This window comes from Aquarana catesbeiana, linkage group LG08, assembly GCF_042186555.1.
Source record: "Aquarana catesbeiana isolate 2022-GZ linkage group LG08, ASM4218655v1, whole genome shotgun sequence".
Lineage (NCBI taxonomy): Eukaryota > Metazoa > Chordata > Amphibia > Anura > Ranidae > Aquarana > Aquarana catesbeiana.
Genome location: NC_133331.1, coordinates 140,624,007 through 140,643,503, shown reverse-complemented (window position 1 = coordinate 140,643,503; position 19,497 = coordinate 140,624,007). Strand labels below are relative to the sequence as shown.

Here is a 19,497-nt window from a genome sequence, read left to right as displayed (position 1 = left end):
AAGAAGGGCTTGCTGTCTTCAACCTATAACTTTCTGGATCTTTAGGGAAACAATAAACAACAATGCTGTCACTCAGCTGAAGCTGCATCATTTGATCTAACAAAAACTAGCCACATACAATTTTTTTTTTTTTTTTTTTAAACCAGGATTGGTCTTTATTGAGAAAACGGCATGATACAATAACCTCAAATTACATGTCAATACAAAACAAAGTAGTGATACGGTTACCTATGAACAGAATCGTTATGGCGTACACAGCAAGTAGGTTGCAAGTATGCAGACAACTTATCAAAACCACAAGCATTCTGAGAAAGGGAGGCCAGCATTGTAAAAGAGAATAACTTAATTGCTAAGGCAAAGCAGACAATAACTTGTGCAGGAGAAATATTCATTGCGTCGTCTATGGCTACCAAACCTTTTCATATTTTCTAGGGCACCCCATACTAATGTACATCAATTTGTACATGGGTAACAAGCCACATACATTACAATCTGAGCAATTTGCTTTTGATTTTGCAAAACTATGTAATAGGAGGGCCGCCTACCCAAACAAACTGTTCAATTTGCACCCAATCACACGCTCTTGCACTGCATAGTTGGTGGTTCTAAAGGATGATTGAATGGGGGGCATTTAACAATTCTGTTGCATAGCAAGGAAATGCAAAACAGGATCAGTGCGACAAGGAGGCTGATTTACTAAAGAAGCTTAAAATCTTCACTAAAATAATGTGTGAATATTCACTGTTTATCAAATCATGTGAAAAGTATTTGAACTGGAATTTGCTTTTCATGTTTGAACAATTGAAGTGATTTTTTTTCACACCTTTTTTACAAAAAAATAAAATAAATATTTTAGAGGAAATCTGCCACAGAATTTAACTACAAGGTTATACTTGATTCATAAAATCCCTCTGCTACTCTAAAGTTGTAGTGTAACAGAATGAAAGCTGTTTCTGTCTGTTTATAGAGAAAATCTGTTGCATTCTTCTATGTGTTGGCTGCCCAGAAAAAGTCAGAAAAAGTGTCACATAGCCTTTTCAACGAGAGAGAGAGTGACTATTTTTTTTTTTTTTTTTTTTTTATTACTGTACCCCATTATAACCCTTGTACATTCTTCTGCCCTTTTAAAATATATGGTGGGGAGAGCATTCCAAGACTGAAAGCATGATTTTTCTCTTTCAGCAATACAGTCAGCCGCAACAAATCTACAGTGTACAGCAGCAGGTATGTAGGTTTTTTTTTTCTTCTTCTTCCAAAAAGATGGAAATTATTAATAGTAAATAATTAGTGTTATGAACGTTTAACTTCCGAACTTTCAAAGATGAGAATATGTGTCTACATGTCCAATCATGTAAAGCTGGGTACACACACTCACACTCAGTTTATTTTTCGTTCAACCCCGCGGGCTGATTGCAATGTTGGTGTGGCAATCCCCCCCCCGCTGTGTTATTGTGTTCTGGCAGGGGGATTCCCCCCACCAGAACACACTGATCAGCTCTTGCAGCTGTTGTCTGCAAGCACTGATCTTTGTTAGACTTACGAACAAGTTGGACTTATGAATGAGCTCCTGGACTAAAACCGGTTTGTAAGTAGAGGACTTACTGCATATAATTTAATTTTATAGTTTTTTTTTTGCATCTACCATCTAGAACATAAAGTGGAAAATAGGCCTTGTCCTCTTATGCCTTGTCTGTGTTCTGTCTGGCATAGGGTAAAGTTGGTGTAAACGGCTCCAATATATACACATCTAGAACATACATGTATGAACTGTTTTAATGTTCAAACTTTTTTTTTTTTCTCTTCCATTCATTGAAGGGCACAGCTTGAATCCATTAGATCATGACCAATGTTATAACGCCACCTGCAGGACTAGGGTAGCTAGGTACAAGCAAAAGAACAGGTTGGGGCAGCCAAACTCCAATCTTCAGTAACAGCCCAATTTTAGTCAACTGCTGTGCTGCTGTTTTTTTTTTTTCCCAGTTAACTGCTGTGCTGGGTGGCAAGTCAGATATATAGATTCTGGTAATGCCCCCAGCACAGCCTACAAGCGCTTGCAGTTCTCTTTTCCTGGGGGACCAGTTTTGACAGCTCTGCCTTGGCAAAGCAGCCTGGAAAGGTTTCTAGTTCTCTGATGATCTGTCACTGCATCACATGTGCCAGTGGCGCCCGTACTCCAGTAAAAGCCATTCCACTCATACTCTGGAGTTTCTGAGCCCCATCCTGTTTCAAAGGACATGGAGGTCATGGGTTTAAAACTGAAATGGCCTTACCATGTCTGTGGAACTACTAGGTTCAGCATGCCTAGCTTGAGGACACCTTTAACATGACCCCCAGGAGGATTGGGTGCACTGGCTTCCCCAGGATTGCCACATTGGATTGCCTATTCTGCTGTGTTCACAGGCTTTATTTGACATCAAGGATGCCTACGCAAAGGCCCCCCTCGCCAACTTGTTTGAGTTGTGAAGAATGTGAGGCCACATCTCTAGTGACTTACTTTGCCTTGCCTAGAAAAGTCCTCTATCCTTAAAAGAGAAGTTGAGATTTTTATTTTTTGGAGAAATAATACTTGCCTAGGTGGATGCAGCATCAGTCCCAGAACCGAGCGATCAAACACCGCTGGTTGCTCAGTCCTCAGTGCTCCGTGAGCAGAGACCTGGTGACTGTCAGTCACTGACTCCCTGCTCTGCTCCCCCCCCCCCCCCCCACGCTCACTGGAGTGCTGGGCTGTAGAGGGGGCAGGAGCGACTGGCTCAGGCTCGCTGAGAGCCTGTGCCTGAGCCGGGTGCCAGTCCAGGCAACTAGGTGGATCCCGACCATATGGTCGCAATCTTTCCCCAGCCTGGACCAGCTCTCTGATGTCCTCTGTTTGCTGAAAATGGGTCACAGGACTGCAGAATAAACCATGATCTATAGGAGAATAGAGGGAGATTGCTGTCACATGTACCACACAGCCAGTTCTTGCCTGATATTACTTCAGCTCTTTTGATGTTGCTGTAGGCCTGTTGGCAGCCTCCTTGACCAGTTTTCTTCTTGTCTTTTCATCAATTTTGGAGGGACATCCAGTTTTTGGTAATGCCACTGCTGTGTCATATTTTCTCCACTTGATGACTGTCTTCACTGTGTTCCATGTCTATATCTAATGCCTTGGAAATTATTTTGTACCCTTTTCCTGATTACCTTTTAACATTGAGATCCCTCTGATGCTTTGGAATCTCTCTGCAGACCATGACTTTTGGTGTAGGATGCGACTAAGAAAATGTCAGGAAAGACCTAGAACAGCTGAACTTTATTTGGGGTTAATCAGATGCGCTTTAAATGATGGCAAGAGTGTACAGACTCCTATTTAACATGAGTTTGAATGTGATTGCTTAATTCTGAACACAGATACATCCCCAGTTATAAGAGGGTGTGCACACTTATGCAACCACATTATTTTAGTTTTTTAAATTTTAGTCAGTTTGATTTTTAATTGAGTTGTACAGTTAATAGGTCACTTTAAAAGTGGAAGAAGTTTTGAAATGATTTATTTTTGTCTCATTTTTTTACATCTCAGAAACCTGACATTTTAACAGGGGTGTGTAGACTTTTTCTATCCACTGTAAGTGTCTCCTTTTCATGTGAATGAAGAGATTACTTTGCCTTCCCCTTACCCCAGTCCTTCTCACTCTTAAGAAGTGGCCCTTCTTTTATCAGGATGTGATTAGTGCTGTTGGGGGTCTACCTGAATGCTAGTGCTTTTATCCAGAAGACTTTCACATTTTATAGTCATGGAGAGTCATGGGGAGGAACAGGCTGCCCCATCATCTCCATTACATGCTGGATTTGTCAGATTGGGCCTAAGTTGGCTCAGGCTGGGGAACCCCATTTCCCCCTTATTGCTCACTCTTCTAGGTCTGTGAGTGCATCCTGGGCCTTATAATGCCATGTTTCTGTTTTTCCAGTTTGCGAACAGCTGCATAGTTGTCAGTTCATAGCTTTACCAGATAATACAAGGTTGACATTGCTGCTTCTGCAGATAATTATAGCTATAGCTGCAAGGTTTAGCAGGCAGTGGTGTGAGTGTTTTGGCTGGAGGTGCTTTATTCTACTTTTGTTGGCCTTTTATGTTTGGTCCCACTTTCTATTTTACCCACAGCTTTTGTTTGTACCTAGCATTCTACACCTGCAGGTAACATTGGGTCAAGATCTACTATATTCAAGCATGTCCTTGAATGAATGCAGAGAAGGATTTTATGGCGAGTACAAAAATCCTGATTTTTAATTCTGTTCAGTTATTGTTTTGATTTACAGACACTTGCATGGTATGGCCAGAAGGGAAGCTTTGTAGCTTCTGATGTCACCTGTCTGCACTTTATACAGAGAATGAACTTGATGGCACTACTCAGTTCCTCCTGTGCAGCCTAAGCCCCCCCTCGGCTCACAGTGCAAAAGTCTTAACGGCTTCTACCAGTTTAATAATAATAATAATAATAATAATTAAAAAAAAAAATAGATTATCTGTCTAATAAGCAGGCCCCTGCAATAGAGAAGCTCTGTCCCAGTTATTAGCTTCTGTAGGATTATTTGGCATGCAGCACTTTAGGACGTATCAGATGCCTATATCCCCTGCCACGCACTGTGGTTCCATCCTCCCAAGACTCAGCAGTGATATAAGGATTTCAGGAAGGAACCACAATGTGCAGCAGGGGATGCAGGTACCTAACTTTACCAGAAGTGTTAAATGCTAAACAGTCTTATGGAGGGTGCAGCATTGTGTGCAGTTAGCATTGTCTTTTGTACACCGTTTTGTTGTGCATTTTTGGTATGACATGAAATTACACTGTGGTAAGTGTGCTAATTGTATCATCTGTTCTTTATGCAGTTGCAGCAGCCTCAACAGACTTTAATAACTCAGGTGAGTGCTTGTCTGTGATACTTAAAATTCAAATGTATTGTATAAGCATGCAGCAAAGAGTTCAGTGAGTATATGTCATTAATACTGCCAATATTGTATTTCTGTGTTTTGCAGCCTGCTGTTGCACTGCCAACAAGCCTCGCCCTGTCCACTCCCCAACAGGCTGCACAGATAACAGTCTCTTACCCTACTCCCCGCTCCAGCCAGCAACAATCCCAGCCTCAGAAACAGAGGGTCTTCACTGGAGTTGTTACCAAGCTCCATGAAACGTTTGGCTTCGTGGATGAAGATGTGTTCTTTCAACTTACGTATGTATTAATCTCATCATGAACTAGAGGCATTATCTTATGTATAATTTAGCTCCTTCTGCATGTTTATTTTTTTAAGCACAGTGTTCCCTTGAGACTATAGTTTTTAGTTTGTAATTAGATTTACATACAAAATGCAGCCTAATAAGCTGTTATTGGCTGTTTTTAGCTAAAGACTGGCTTAATATGGTGGTTTGTATCGCACATCAATCTCAATGACAGGATTGTAGACAATATAAGGTGTTGGATGTTAAGATGCAATCAACCTTAAAATGGAATTGGTTGTCCAGTATAGGGCAAAAACTGTTGGCACCACGTCTATCATGAAGGCTCTATGTTTAGTTTGACCAGAAAAAACACAATAGCCAGACTTTTATTCTGGGTCTACTGGCTGAGGTCTGTTTGAAGTCAATATGTGTATAGGTAAAGTGGAGCAAGAATCCTCTGATGTCCATGGGCATCTTTCTATTATCCCCATTATCGCTTGTTTATTGTTTCATTTTAAAAATACTGTTTTTGGCATTTCCATCGCACCTCTTTTTATGCTTTATGGGCACCATACATTTGTAAGGGGTCTTTAAAGTAGAACTATAGGCAAAACTTTTTTTTTTCATTTTGAATACAGTAGGAGAGAGTTATAACCTGTCAGATTTTTTTCGCCATCTGTGTCCCATTGCTTAGATTTTCCTTCACTTCCTGTCCCATAGCTAAACAGGAAGTGAGAGTAAATCCCTGCAAATTAAGGGAGTTCCTTGGGGAATTGCTTTTATTTTGCCAACCTCTTTAGAGTTTTTCTTTTTTTCTCCAGTGCTGTTAAGGGTAAGTCCCCACAAGTCGGAGATCGGGTTTTGGTGGAAGCTACGTACAATCCTAACATGCCATTTAAATGGAATGCACAAAGGATTCAGACACTTCCAAATCAGGTACGTGAATACCCTCTGCTCTTCCCATCTAACTTGGTTGTTATGATATTTACACAGATTGCTTTTTCTTGCTGTAGAACCCTGCTCAAGCACAGACTTTAATGAAGAACCCAACAGCAGTTATGCCACCTGTTGCACAGCAGCCTGCTTTTGGGGTTCAGACTCAGCCGCCTCCACAAGCACAAACCTTGCTGCAGGCACAAATTTCTGCTGCTTCACTAAATCCATTACTTCAGGCACAGCCTTCTCAGCTGTTACAGCAACAGCAGCCTAAAGGTACACCGTATTTTCCTGTTTAGCTCCAGATTTATTCTGCCACTATACTACTCTAAGGCCTCCTGCACACAATGAGAATATTGGACAAATGATCATCCTTTGTTTTGTTTGTATTTTTATTGTTTTATTTTTATTTTTTTTGCATGATGGTCTCATATCGAATACCATTAGGTTACGAAAATTTTCGTACGACGAATACAACTTCAGAAGTGATGTATTGTAATGTATTCTTTCATTTCCAAGCGTGCGTGGTCTTGGTCTTTCGATTTTGATTTTTTTTACAGGCGAATACTGTACTGATTAAACTAAAATTGATTTGTTCTGGTATCGTATAAGAGTTTTTCGCGTTTGTCCCTTCGGATAATTTAATAAAAGGCTGTGTGCTAACGATCAGATTATCGTACGATCGCTTTGAAAGTGGTATTTTTCATCTGATTTTCTCATCGTGTGTGCTAGGCAAAAGCCATTCATGTCTGAAAAGCATAATTTTAACCATGTAGTTTGTCAAATACATGTAAAATTGAAAATTGGTCCTTTTTCCCCTTTGTTTGCCAACTGCTGGCAATGTAATTTTTCTCCAGGCACATAACTCGCCAAACTAAAGTGATACTGGTCATTTTTATTAAATCTAATGCTGGAATGGGCAAAACCCTTCATTAAATCAATCATCCAAAATACTAGTCATACACTGCTTGATTTTACTGCTGAATCGGCTGAAAATTGGGCTGTTTGTGGCTTTATTGGACCCTCCCTACTTGACAAATTTTGGGTTGAAACATTTGAAGGAGTGGAAAATTGTCGGCTGAATAGTGATTACATTCAATCTGTTGCCAGTTGTTGGAATACAATAGCTGGCAGGGAAGATTCCTCCATCCATGCTGTTTTTAGTGTGTTTGGAGAAATTGAAGCATGTATGGCTAGTCTTTGCCTTATGAAATGATTGTAGAAGGGAATCTCCTTGTTGCCCTTAGTAGTAACCAGTCAGCTTCTCCATCTCATTTTCTGAGCTGCTCTAGAAATCTAATAGTAAACTCGGATTTGTTGCAATTCACAAGACAGACAGTTGCGGCCCTGGGAGGAACTTTGAGATTCAATGAAAATTTATTTTCTAATGAGATTGGGGGGACCTTTTAAAATCGGGCATCAAGAAATTTCCTTTTATATATAACATAAATGGTTGTATATCTTTGTACTTTTATCTGTTACATTAACATATACAGTAATAAATCTTTTATTTTTTTAAGTAAGCGCTCATATATCTACTTTGCGGGACCATCTTGGTTTTCCTGATGTTGGTACGTTACTGTACAGCTGCTGTAATAATTACTTGAAGTTTTTTCCTATCTGTGTTAAGGATCCTGCCTTATTGCAGTTGATAATTCTGTTGTACCTTACCATGTTCTTTCTCTTCCCCCTCTTAGCTGGTTTGTTACAAACCCCTGTTCGCATCGTATCCCAGCCACAGCCGGTGCGGAGGATTGAGCCGCCATCCAGATTTTCTGTCAGGAGTGATCGAGGGGATTCTATTTCCAGTAGAAAAGATGACAGGAAGTGAGTTTCACTTAACAGAAAGCAACTCCAGTCTCAAAATTGTTACCCAACTTTTTGGTAATGGATTGTGTCCTGACTAATTGTAGAGTTCGGGATTCTGCGACACCCCCAGCTTCCATGTTATTGTTGAGAGGCTAGTGTGTATTGCTTCTTCCTACCCATGGCCCAGCGAGCGCACAGACTCCTGTGTAGCCTGAAAGGTTATGTCACTGCAAAATTAAGGGGGTCCAAAAATTACCTTTAGGATGATTGGCGGGGGAGGTATTAAATATCTTGTACCTGGAGTTTTATGTGGGCATGTGCACGGTATGTGTAATAATAATAAAAATAAAAAACTGAATGTGTGAAAACTCTGCGTTTGACATTGTACATGACCATATATTTGTGTTGCTAAACTAAACGTAGCTTTTACATGTTTTCCATTGTTTCCATTCCATTGCAAAGGCTGCCACATGTGTAGTCTTAGCCTTAGTGGCCTGTCTTGAGCAAAGTAAGTCAGTGCAATGGTTGACCTCCTGAAAAGGCTTGTTCATAACTGCTGTACTGATTCTGACTTCAGTCAATGCCTGCAAGAAATATGCAAGCGAAACTGAAACAAGCTAATATGTTTACCTGTTTCAATGCATGATCAACATGACTTTCCAGCAACTAGCATTTTCAAATCTTTCATGACAGGTTTCCGTTAATTAAAAACTTGGAGATCTATAAAGAATGCTCTTATCTAGTATAGATTGAGTGTTCTGTAAATGTAGATCTAGACATCCCAATGGACTGTTCATATTACTGCAGTCTATTGATATACTTATTGGATGAAATAGATGAGCTTGTTCTGTGCTTGCTGTACTCTTCGGGATCTTCTGTTCCTCTAGTCTCATCACAGTATTTATAGAACAAGTATATAAATAGCTAATTCATCAGCCTAATAATTTAACCTAATTTTGATTTGGCATCCTATGTCGATGAAATATTTGCATTGGCTTGGTATTTTTTAGCTGAGTTCAATAAAGAAGTTACTATTTGAGTAGAATTATAGTGTTTTTATTTTTTTATTTACAGTGTATACACAAATATCATATGGGATCTGTACATTATACATATTTATAAAACTTGTGAGGGCAAAATAAGCAATGCAGATATAGTATCTCACAAAAGTGCGTACACCCCTCACATTTTTGTAAATATTTTATTCTATCTTTTCATGTGACAACTCTGAAGTGACCAGTAAGAGAAAGAGTGATAACCCCTAATTTAACACACTTGCTCCCCATTCACACCTGAGACCTTGTAACACTAACGAGTCACATGACATCGGGGAGGGAAAATTGCTAATTGGGCTCAATTTGTACATTTTCACAGAGGAGTGTACTCACTTTTGTTGCCAGTGGTTTAGACATTAATGGCTGTGTGTTGAGTTATTTTGAGGGAACAGCAAATTTACACTAATATACAAGCTGTACACTCACTACTTTACATTGTAGCAAAGTGTCATTTCTACAGTGTTGTCACATGAAAAGATAGAATAAAGTATTTACAAAAATGTGAGGGGTGTACTCACTTTTGTGAGATTCTATATACTTGCTTTATTTATGTGTCGTCGTAAAGCTATTATATAAACCTATGTGATCTCTATGTTCTGAAAGATTGTAATCTTTTCTTAGCCGAGAGAGAGATCGTGACAGACGCAGGTCACGTGATCGTTCTCCTCAGAGAAAGCGGTCAAGAGAGAGATCTCCACGGCGTGAAAGGGAGAGATCACCTCGCAGACCCAGACGTGTTGTTCCTCGCTATACTGTTCAGTTCTCCAAGTTTTCCCTGGACTGGTATGTAGGCTGCACACTACTTCATCAGCTCGTTATCCTGCTTTAAAAGTCCATTGGTGCTAGTTTAAGGATTATATGCTTGCATATAGCCAGTTATTGATTTACTTATAAGAAGCTCTGCCGACCCTCGCCTTGTTAGTTTGCATGCTACGTATTGATTGAATGTATGAAAAACTACAAATCTGCGTAGTAGATCTTTCTTAATTGTAAATCATATGATACTTCTTTTTTAATTTCTACTTGGGTTATGCTGCCACCTTCAGGTGACTAGAGCATGTGACCACCCGAAAAAGCCATGTAATGTAATACTGGACAAAAAAGCAAAAATTGTCCCCCCCGGTACTAGTGGGACTTTCAGGCAACGATGAAGGCACAGAAATATAGATATTACAAAAGTATAAATGTAAAACAGGTGAATACATCACCAATAAAGAAATAAGTATGTACATATGTGAGTCCCACATATTGAAGAATGACTGTTGTCAAGTCTTTGAAATTGTCCTTTGAGCCCAACGCTCATAGGGTCATAGGTCCATTTCAAAGCCTGATAAAGGAGCCATGCATGCTTCGAATGCACGCTCCTCCCCGCTCTCTCTCCAACCGGAAGTGACATACACTGATGTCTGTGAGCTGTCCTGAGTGTCTGGAAGCGCTGGGAACCACCGGCATCCCTGGACCCATCAGCTGCCTCTTCACCAGTGAGAAGATCGTCTTTCCCCACGAGCGTATGAACCACATTATTAATCCCACATGATCTGACATCTCGTACATCTTGTGAGTTACCAATTGTCTTTTATGGAATAAATTGTCTTAATAATGCTGCACTTAGATGGCACTGCTCTCCTTCTGTCATTTCAAAGGACTTGACAACAATATAGAAAAAAGAAGAAATTCTTGAAGAAATGGGATTCTCAGGTTGTTGACCCAGTTATTTCCTGTTTGAATAAGACCGTTCGGGGCATTGGACCCAGGAGATCCTGCCATCTGGCAATTACTGAAAGGCCCTTAAGGAGCAAATGCTTGTTTGGACCATCCTTAGATGTCTTCAGTCAGAAGATGACTGGAGAAAAGCTCACTGTTACCCCTATAGAAGGTAGCAAAGGTGACAGAAACTGGTGATGCTTTATTCATCCAAAGAGAGTTCCTTTTGTAAGCAACAAGCCTTTGGCTCTAATTAGAAGTCTACATCCCAATTCTGTAAGAATAACCAGACCCCCAAGTCCTTTGGTTCTAGAAGCAAGCTCTCTTCACAGTGAGGGGATGTCTATCAGCATTCACAGTCATTTGGACTCAGGAAGTGGGTCTGCAGAATGGTATCCAGAGGTTACAAGCTGGTGTTTTGCTTTTGATGCCTTTCCCCCTCCAAGCTTCATGAGCCAGTATCTTCAGAGCCACAAAAAGAGTGGGTTTTCTTTGCAGCTCTGGAAAAATCTGCTGTCACAGGGGACATTGTACCCATGCTGGAAGGTCTCACAGCTTCTGTTCCCTACCTTGGTAGGGAATACCTGCCCTTTTTTTTTGCCAATGTCTATTCACTTGAAGGTGACAGCATAACCCAAGTAGTCATGAATATGAAGTGTCCTGTAATAACAATTTAATAAGAAGGATGGAGGACCTCAGTTATATGAGGATTGATTACACAGATTACAGCTACTCACTCTGAAAAGGACACATGGCCACAATTGGAGGTTAGTCATCTGTAGGAAGAGAGGATGTCGGGACTGCCGGCGGGGACAGGACTGGATTGAGTAGTGTCAGGTAGGTGTTTTGGGGCGGGGGGAAAATGCACGGTCAGATGAAGGTTTTGTACCTTAATGCAGAGAATGCATTTATGTAAAAACTCTTTTTGCCTTTGCAACCACTATAAACTTAGATAAACCTTTACTGTTAGAGCAGTAAAAATGTAGAACTCCCTCCCCCAAGAAATGGTACTAGCTAAGAGAGTGGTGACAACTTCAAAAAATCTTTAGATGTCTTCCTCAGGAAGTAGAATATACAGGGCATTGGGAATTGTTCAAATAAAAATCACACACACACTTGTTAAACTGCAGTGAACCCGTGTCTTTTTTTTCTTCCACCTTTTTATAAACCTATATTTTCAAGTTTTTTTTTACAATTTTAAACAATACATTGTTTTAATTTGTTACTTATTTTGTTTTTTTTTTGTTTTTGTCCTTAATGGTATTCTAGCAAATGTTTCCTCATATAAAATGGGTATCTACGTGTTTTAAGGGACAGCTATTAAATTTGCATAAGTGGGTTAAGTACACCAACAAAGTATCCAGTGATTAATTTAGTGTCTGCAGTGTCTCATTTGTGAAAGGAAAAGTAAATATTGCTGTGGTCTTTGGCATTCATTTCGGTACTGACAAGTATTCTCTAACTTGTGCTCAAAAGGTGCCATCTCTGACCATGGAGGAAATTATTTTAAATTTTTTTCAGTCTACTTGCAGCTTCAGTGTTGGTTGTGAATGTTGACAGTGTTGATTACAATGATGTACTGTGTATACTGGGAAACTTTGTAAGGGGCCTTACACAGGGGACGGGCTCCATTGGAATACTCAGCCGGGGTATCTGTCTGCTGCAGGCGGCTGGTTGGTCCGTGTCAACTCCGCTTATGCAGAGCGGACACAGACACAGCCCTCTATCCTCTATGGGCAGTTGGATGTAAATGGACCGCCTTTCCATTTACACCCGTCTGCCACCCTATCCGCCCCAATGGATGGGTATTGGGTAACCATCTGTTTTTAGCGGATTGGATGTCAACGGGTGTCAGCGGACATAGGGGAGACTGGAGGGTCCGACCAGGTCTGCTTGAAAAACTGGCAGGCGGACCTGATCAGTTCACTGGTTTGAAAGGGGCCTTAGGCACTGTCAGGGAACTGCTGAACTTAGAACAGGTAGCATGGAAATTTTTTTGTCATTATGAGGTGTGTATGAAATGTTAATCCAAAGAAAAAAGACCCAAGTGGGTAAATCTGAAAAGGATTCAGTAATTTTGAGAATACTCTTGCATGCTGCATACTATATTTTTGAGAGTGCTGTACTTTTTCGTTTCTGTTATAGTCCCGGATGTGACATGATGGAGCTGAGGAGACGTTATCAGAACTTATACATTCCCAGTGATTTCTTCAATGCCCAGTTCACATGGGTGGATGCTTTTCCTATGTCTCGTCCTTTTCAGCTTGGTAGCTACAGTAACTTCTATGTAATACACAAGGAAGTGGACCCTCTTGATAAAAATACTGCTGTACTGGACCCTCCTGATGTGGATCACACATACAGTGCAAAGGTGTGGTGTTCATTGGTATACGTGGAAAAGATTTTATTACTATAAACTTGTTATATGGAATAACTTGGGAAATGCCCTGGTGTGTTTTTGTGTATATGTGCAAAGGATGGGGAGGGGAGGAAGTAACTATCCAAACACATCCCTGGAAGTTACATTTCACTCTTGACAACTAAGCTTACCATTAAAAATGATTCTGTCACAGAGAGTATACATTATACATATTGTGATTTATTTAAAACCAGTATACAGTATTGCCTTTAAACATTTAAATGCAAAGAATTACACACTTCAGAGTCCACTTATGTATCTATTACTGACACAGTGGATGTATAATGTATTCTTCACGACTGTAAACTACATTTTAACTACTCCTAGCTTTGAATTTCTAGTAAACGTAGTTTCACAATAGTTATCTGCTCCAGTGTCTGTTCTGCAGGTCTTAAAGCCACACAATCCTTCATATCTCTGGAAGCAAGTGCTCATTCTGGCTACTCTCCACCCACAGATCTTCGGTTAGGCGCCAGCTTCAATTAGGCTGCTGCACAAGTTCCCAACAAGACAAGTGTCTGTACAATCCTTGTCTCTCCTTGTACAAACCACATTACATACCAGTCTTGGGTTACAGTATCATATGCCTCATTTGAGAAACTTAAAATTGAAGGGCCAATCATGGTTTTTGGCACATGCTATCTTCATCTGGGTGCATGTGATGCATTTGGTAATTTAGTCAAGTAAAGCACTCTATGCAATATCTTAAAGTAGGGCTGCAACTAACGATTATTTTCATAATCAATTAGTTGGCCGATTATTGTTTCGATTAATCGGTTAATAACCTTAAAAAAAAAAAGTGGTGTATAATTTAGTTAATATGTAAAGTTTTAAAAAAAGGCAATTTATTCTTAAATATCTCTATGCAGTGGTAAATAAAAATAGCCAACTATATGTTAGGGAGCAAAATATCTAATCCACTCTGAGAATAACAGACAGAAGAGATATACTGTATATACTATAAGAGGAGATATACTGTATATACTATTAGAGGAGAGATAAGAACGTTCGTTCGATTTTCTAATCGTTAGTGGGGTCAAATCGACGTTCATTTTCAACCACAGTAATGGGAAAATTTGGAAATAATAATAAACTTCTTGGTGAAAGGAATTATCAGACAGTGTATGTGGTTTTCGTTCAGAAATTACAATTATTTTAAAAACAATGTTAAAAACAAGTGAAAATTTCAAACATTCTTTCATTCAGCACATGTACAAAGATTTTATGTCTGAATATTCTCATCTGAAAATTGATCAGTGTGGCCAGCATAAGGCTCGGTGCACACCTATGCAGTTTGCTTTTGATCTGTTTCTGCAGTGCTCTTTGCTGTGCTTTTTGCGCACGCGATTTTGCTGCGATTTGTGTTTTTGCATGTTTTTTGGCCAATTTGTTGGGAAGATTAAAAAACACAAATTGCTGCAAAAACGCATTACATGCTTTTCTGCAGCTTCTCCATTGAAGTATATTGAACCAAAAAAGCACCATTTTGCATTAAAAAAAAGTCACTGACGCTTTCCAAATACGCAGTGGCTGAAAAAGCATAGATGTGAACGTGTCCCATAGGAAACCATGTAAATGAACTGTAGTGCGTTTCTGCAAAAAGCACCAAAAAAACACAGATGTGAACCAGATGTAAGACGTTTAGTAACATAATGGGGTTAAAAAAATGAATATTAGCCCTTTTATAGTACAAAAAAAGCAAATAATCACTACTGTAAGGGGTTCATTTTTTTTTTTTTACTGTAGAACTGTGAAAGAAATAGTTACAGTAGCGATCATTTGCTCTTTTTGTACTATAAAGGGCTCATTTTAGGGTTTTTTTTTTTTTTTTTTTTAACCACATTATGTTACTGGCCGATTAATAGATTATGAAAATAGTAATCGATTAATTTCATAATCGATGAGTTATCGATTAGTTGTTTCAGCCCTTTCTTAAAGCATACCATGTTTGCCTGAATCCCCAACCACCTCCTAGCATTTTTTCCACTGGGAGCTGAAGGAAATATCAGTTGTGAATCGCCCCATGTGACATCTCTGCCACATAGAGAGTCCATAGTCCTGTGTAAACGACAACTTAGAGGAAGTAAAGCCTCTAAAAAAAAAATAAATAATACACAATAATGCAATAGACAAAGGCATAATGAGCTAGTATGCATAGCATACTAGCTCATTATGAATTACTTACCTGAGATCGAAGCCCCCGCATTGGCCCTCCGACGCCGCCATCTATCCCGGAGTGACTTCTGGGTATCGCGGCTCCAGCGGTGTGACTGCCGGAGCCGCAATGACATCACTCCTGCGCATGCGCGCTGGTGCCGTCACTAACAGCATGATCGCCGTTAGAAACGGCAAGTTCAGTGCGCCTGTAGACATTGGTGCCACTATTTCTGCAAATATCTTTTACGTTTGGGAGATGTTTCTTGCACCTACAGGTAAGCCTTAATCTACTTGTAGGTTAAAGTGGTTGTAATGGGTTTACAAACACTTTCAGTGACTTGTCAGGGGTTTCCCTTTGCTCCCAGCAACTAAACAATGTGGCAGGAAAGTGAAAGGAGGGTGAGTATATGGTGCTGAAGGGTTAGGTAGTAAAGGGAATCTGTTTTGCCCTGCGTGAGGTAAAGCACAGATTCACTCAAAAGTTGTCATAGTATATAATGGAAAAGGTACACCTGGAAGACAAGTTTTTTTATCACAATATTGGGATTGCAAGTGGATACTCTTGTCTGAAACCTGTGCAGACAATGAGATCCAAGCTGTAACCAGAGAGAGAAGGGTGCCTCTAGGAGTGTAGCCAGAAATGGGGTTTGTAGAACCTTCTGCAGTAAGACTTTGAGCTACAGGTTAAACGGCGGAATTTAAATTGATGTTTTACCGTGTTAAATCTGTTGTTTATTGATCATTCAGGAAACACTAATGTGACAGCTTGGGGGATACATTATACCAGTGGTCTCCAAACAGTGGCCCTGGGGCCAGATGAAGCCCTTTTCTTGCCTGCCCTTGGGGAACTATTCTTCCCACTGACACCAACAATGGGGCGCTTTTCCTCTTCCTGACCCCAATGATGGGGCGCTCTTCCTCTCCCTGCCCCCCGAACGATGGGGCGCTCTTTCTCTCCCTGCCCCCCAACGATGGGGCGCTTGTTATCGACACCAGGACATTTTCTACTCCCACTGGTCACAGTCCAGCCCCTCTTAAGTCTGAAGGATAGTAAACTGGTCCTTTTGTTTAGAAAGTTTGGCGATTCCCAGCATTATAACATTACTGTTTGTTCCAGTGTAAGATCTAGAACAGGATTCTAGAATGTAGAACTGTGAATATTATTTTTTTTTTTTTTTTTTTTACTAAAGATTTACCCACCTGGTTTTTCCTTTTGTGCTCTTATTAGGTCATGATGTTGGCAAGTCCATCTTTGGAGGATTTATATCACAAGTCATGCGCTCTTGCTGAGGACCCAGTGGAAGTTAAAGAAGGCTTCCAGCATCCTGCAAGGCTAATTAAGGTATATATCAACAGACACATGTGTTGATTTGAATTACATATCATAAAAAAATCTATTGTTTGAGAAGCCAAACAGGGTCACTCGCAGAGAACCGGAAATGTCAGAGGCTGGTAAGACCCAGAAGGAGACTGCACCAGTAAACTGGTATTTCAGAGCATATTGGAGGTTGCAGACTGAAAGACTTTTGCTTTTAAAAGCAAATCTGTAACAAAAGAGAGCGAGATGGAGGTGGTCTTTGCTGACCTCTTCCAAAAAAACGCTAGCTGCACGACAGTTTATTATTTTATGAGTCGCTTACATCTGGTGAAGTCAGAGCAAAGTCCAAACTCCTGATCTTAATTTTTGTTCCAGTTCTGCAACTCAAAATAATGACACAAAATAATTTGTATTACAGCCAGAAAACTGGTTTCTTCACATCCTCTATACTTCTATTACCACAGGTTTATTTTAAGGCTGGGCACACAGCGGCTACCTGCTTCCCCTCTTTGTGGCTAAGAAAATCATAACAATTTTTTTGTTGTATTCCTAACGTTAACATTTTTAAAGTAATCTTGTTTTATCAGCTTTTCAGCATCAAAATAGATAGTGCCAATCACTTTTCCGATTGTGTCTAGAGATTCAAGTAAAGTCTACAGAGGTTGATGGCCGTGGATTTTTGGGGCATAAATTCTGACTGGTCCGAGTGGATAATGGAGGAGATGACCCCGTTAAGTTGTAGGGCCAAGACCTTTGCCAGAATTTTGATATCGCTCCGTATGAGCCCGGGTCTAATGGGTCTTTACCCGGTTTTAAGAGAAGTACAATGTTAGCTCTAGTCATGGAGTCAGGCAGGTGCTGGCATTCTCTAGCATAATTAAGGATCTTTAACAAACGCGGCAGGATAATTCCCCCATATTGTTTGAAAACTTCCATGGGAAGACCATGTCAATCACTTTTAATGCTTCTCTATGAAATGTTGCAGCAATCGCTATGCTTATCTACAAATCACTGAAGTAAATGCTGTAGCAAATCACTAGCGACTTCAGTGATTTAAGTTGCTCGCTACAAATCACTGTTAATCAATGGTATTAGCAATTTGAAGCAGCAATTTAATCTCTGCAAAAAGAAATCCTAAAGCAGAACACCAGGGTAAACACACAGCAACCCTTGTAGTGGGCCCCATTTGCACTGCAAGTCAAGTGAAATATTCCCAAAGTACACTTTCCCAGAAATGACTTGAATTAGCTGGATGCTATAGCAGTTACCAGCTGGGAGCCGGTATCAACACAAGTCAAAGAATATATCGCCAGCACACCATGGAGCTTCAGGATAGTGTCCAAAACTTTGTGATCACATCAATGAAGTAAAATGTGATGAACTCGCACCCAATGAAGGGACCTTTGTTCTGCAAAGGTTAGCTTCTTGTTTAGTCCAGGGATAGAAGAATAAGCAGAAATACCTTATTGATTTCTCCTCTGGTAGCCACTGCTAATCCCTCTCTCTTCCATTCCGGAATGGGGATGAGCCCCTCAAGTCCTCGTGTATTGTTTGTGAAGGACGTTGGAAAAGCGACAAAGAGAAGCTACTTCGGGGAGTGGTCATGTACCTGGGAGGAAGCCTGCGAGGGAGAAGGTAAGTATTTGTTTTATTTCTCTACTCTGAGACAAAACGAGTATGTGACCCATTACAGTGCAGATGGGGACACACTGCAAGAATTTACTTTTTTTTTTTTTTTTCCCCTACTTGGAAAGAACCCCCTCTGAGTGAAATATTAATGCTGCCTTTGCTGACGGCTTCTGAAAATAGTTATGTGGCTTTCATGCTGATCAAAAGTACTTTCTTTCTCGAACATCACGGGACACAGAGCCACAGTAATTACTGATGGGTTATATAGGTATCACTGGTGATTGGACACTGGCACACCCTATCAGGAAGTTCAACCCCCTATATAATCCCTCCCCCTTGCAGGGATACCTCAGTTTTTACGCCAGTGTCTTAGGTGATGGACGTGTAAAGATGTCCTGTGCTGAGCTCCAAAGGGAATATCCTAAGATCCTATACTGGGGCAAGCCAGGCGAACCGGATCCATTCAAAGTGTCTTTTCATGGCCGAATTGAATGGTACCCGGGCCTCGTGTCCGAAGAAACGAGGTTTTACCCGTAATGCTTCTCTTTTTAGAGAGCTGGACCCCGCAGATCAGAAAATGGCTTTAAACTTCCTAATTTCTGGCGAGGTGCTTTACGGTCCCAGAACTGTTGGATCCCCCTACTGATGGGGGCCCCAGTCTCTGATGGTTTTTTCAAACGGAGCCCACCGTGAGAGGTGAAGATTGGGTCTGTGTAAACGGCACCCTGCGGCTGGATAAGGTAAGAGGAGATTCCACAGAATTTTTGAGTTCTAGTGGCTTTTCTCCTTTAAGGTAAATGCATGCTATGCCTATTGTGACCACCGGGGGCTGCCAAGAGCACAAACCTACACATGCTGAATGTCTGTCTCAGGTGTTGTAATCGCTGTTTATGTCCCAGCGTATCAAGCAGGCTGCAAGCAGGTAAGGTGGATGGGGGGATTTCTCATGTTTGAATGTTCCCCCCAGGCTAGAGAGGGGCCACAGGGGTCTAGAAAGTGGTTATACCACCCGGGCTCTGTGGCCTAATGGCCACCATCTCTGAAGATAGCCGTTCAGGCAAATCTTGTTACCAGTCTCCCTCCTTCCCCCCCCCCCCATCCCCAGCCTTTTCTCCAGAGCATGACAGGAGAGTCGGCAGTGCGGGAAGCGCTCGTTTTTTTCAAAACTCGAGGGGGGGGGGGCGGTAGAGGAGGGGGCGGGATGTCAGCACAGAGTGTTTAGACTCCCACTCAGGCCAGCTGCAGGCTATTAAAGGCACTCTGTACAGGTGCACTCAGCCT

At 40.8% G+C, this 19,497-nt stretch overlaps 1 protein-coding gene across 5 annotated transcripts in view; it reads left to right on the top strand.

The window, feature by feature from the left end:
- CCAR1 (cell division cycle and apoptosis regulator 1) overlaps window positions 1-19,497 on the top strand; it is a 108,896-nt gene that overhangs the window by 44,828 nt on the left and 44,571 nt on the right. For 4 of the 5 annotated variants that reach the window (XM_073596480.1, XM_073596479.1, XM_073596476.1 and 1 more), the window contains exons 4-13: window positions 1,183-1,224; window positions 4,862-4,894; window positions 5,009-5,202; window positions 6,011-6,125; window positions 6,203-6,401; window positions 7,646-7,696; window positions 7,823-7,952; window positions 9,611-9,772; window positions 12,839-13,064; window positions 16,498-16,611. In XM_073596480.1, coding sequence (XP_073452581.1) covers window positions 1,183-1,224; window positions 4,862-4,894; window positions 5,009-5,202; window positions 6,011-6,125; window positions 6,203-6,401; window positions 7,646-7,696; window positions 7,823-7,952; window positions 9,611-9,772; window positions 12,839-13,064; window positions 16,498-16,611 — 1,266 coding nt within the window. The remainder of the gene's footprint in view (window positions 1-1,182; window positions 1,225-4,861; window positions 4,895-5,008; window positions 5,203-6,010; window positions 6,126-6,202; window positions 6,402-7,645; window positions 7,697-7,822; window positions 7,953-9,610; window positions 9,773-12,838; window positions 13,065-16,497; window positions 16,612-19,497) is intronic. The other variant, XM_073596478.1, reaches the window with a different exon arrangement.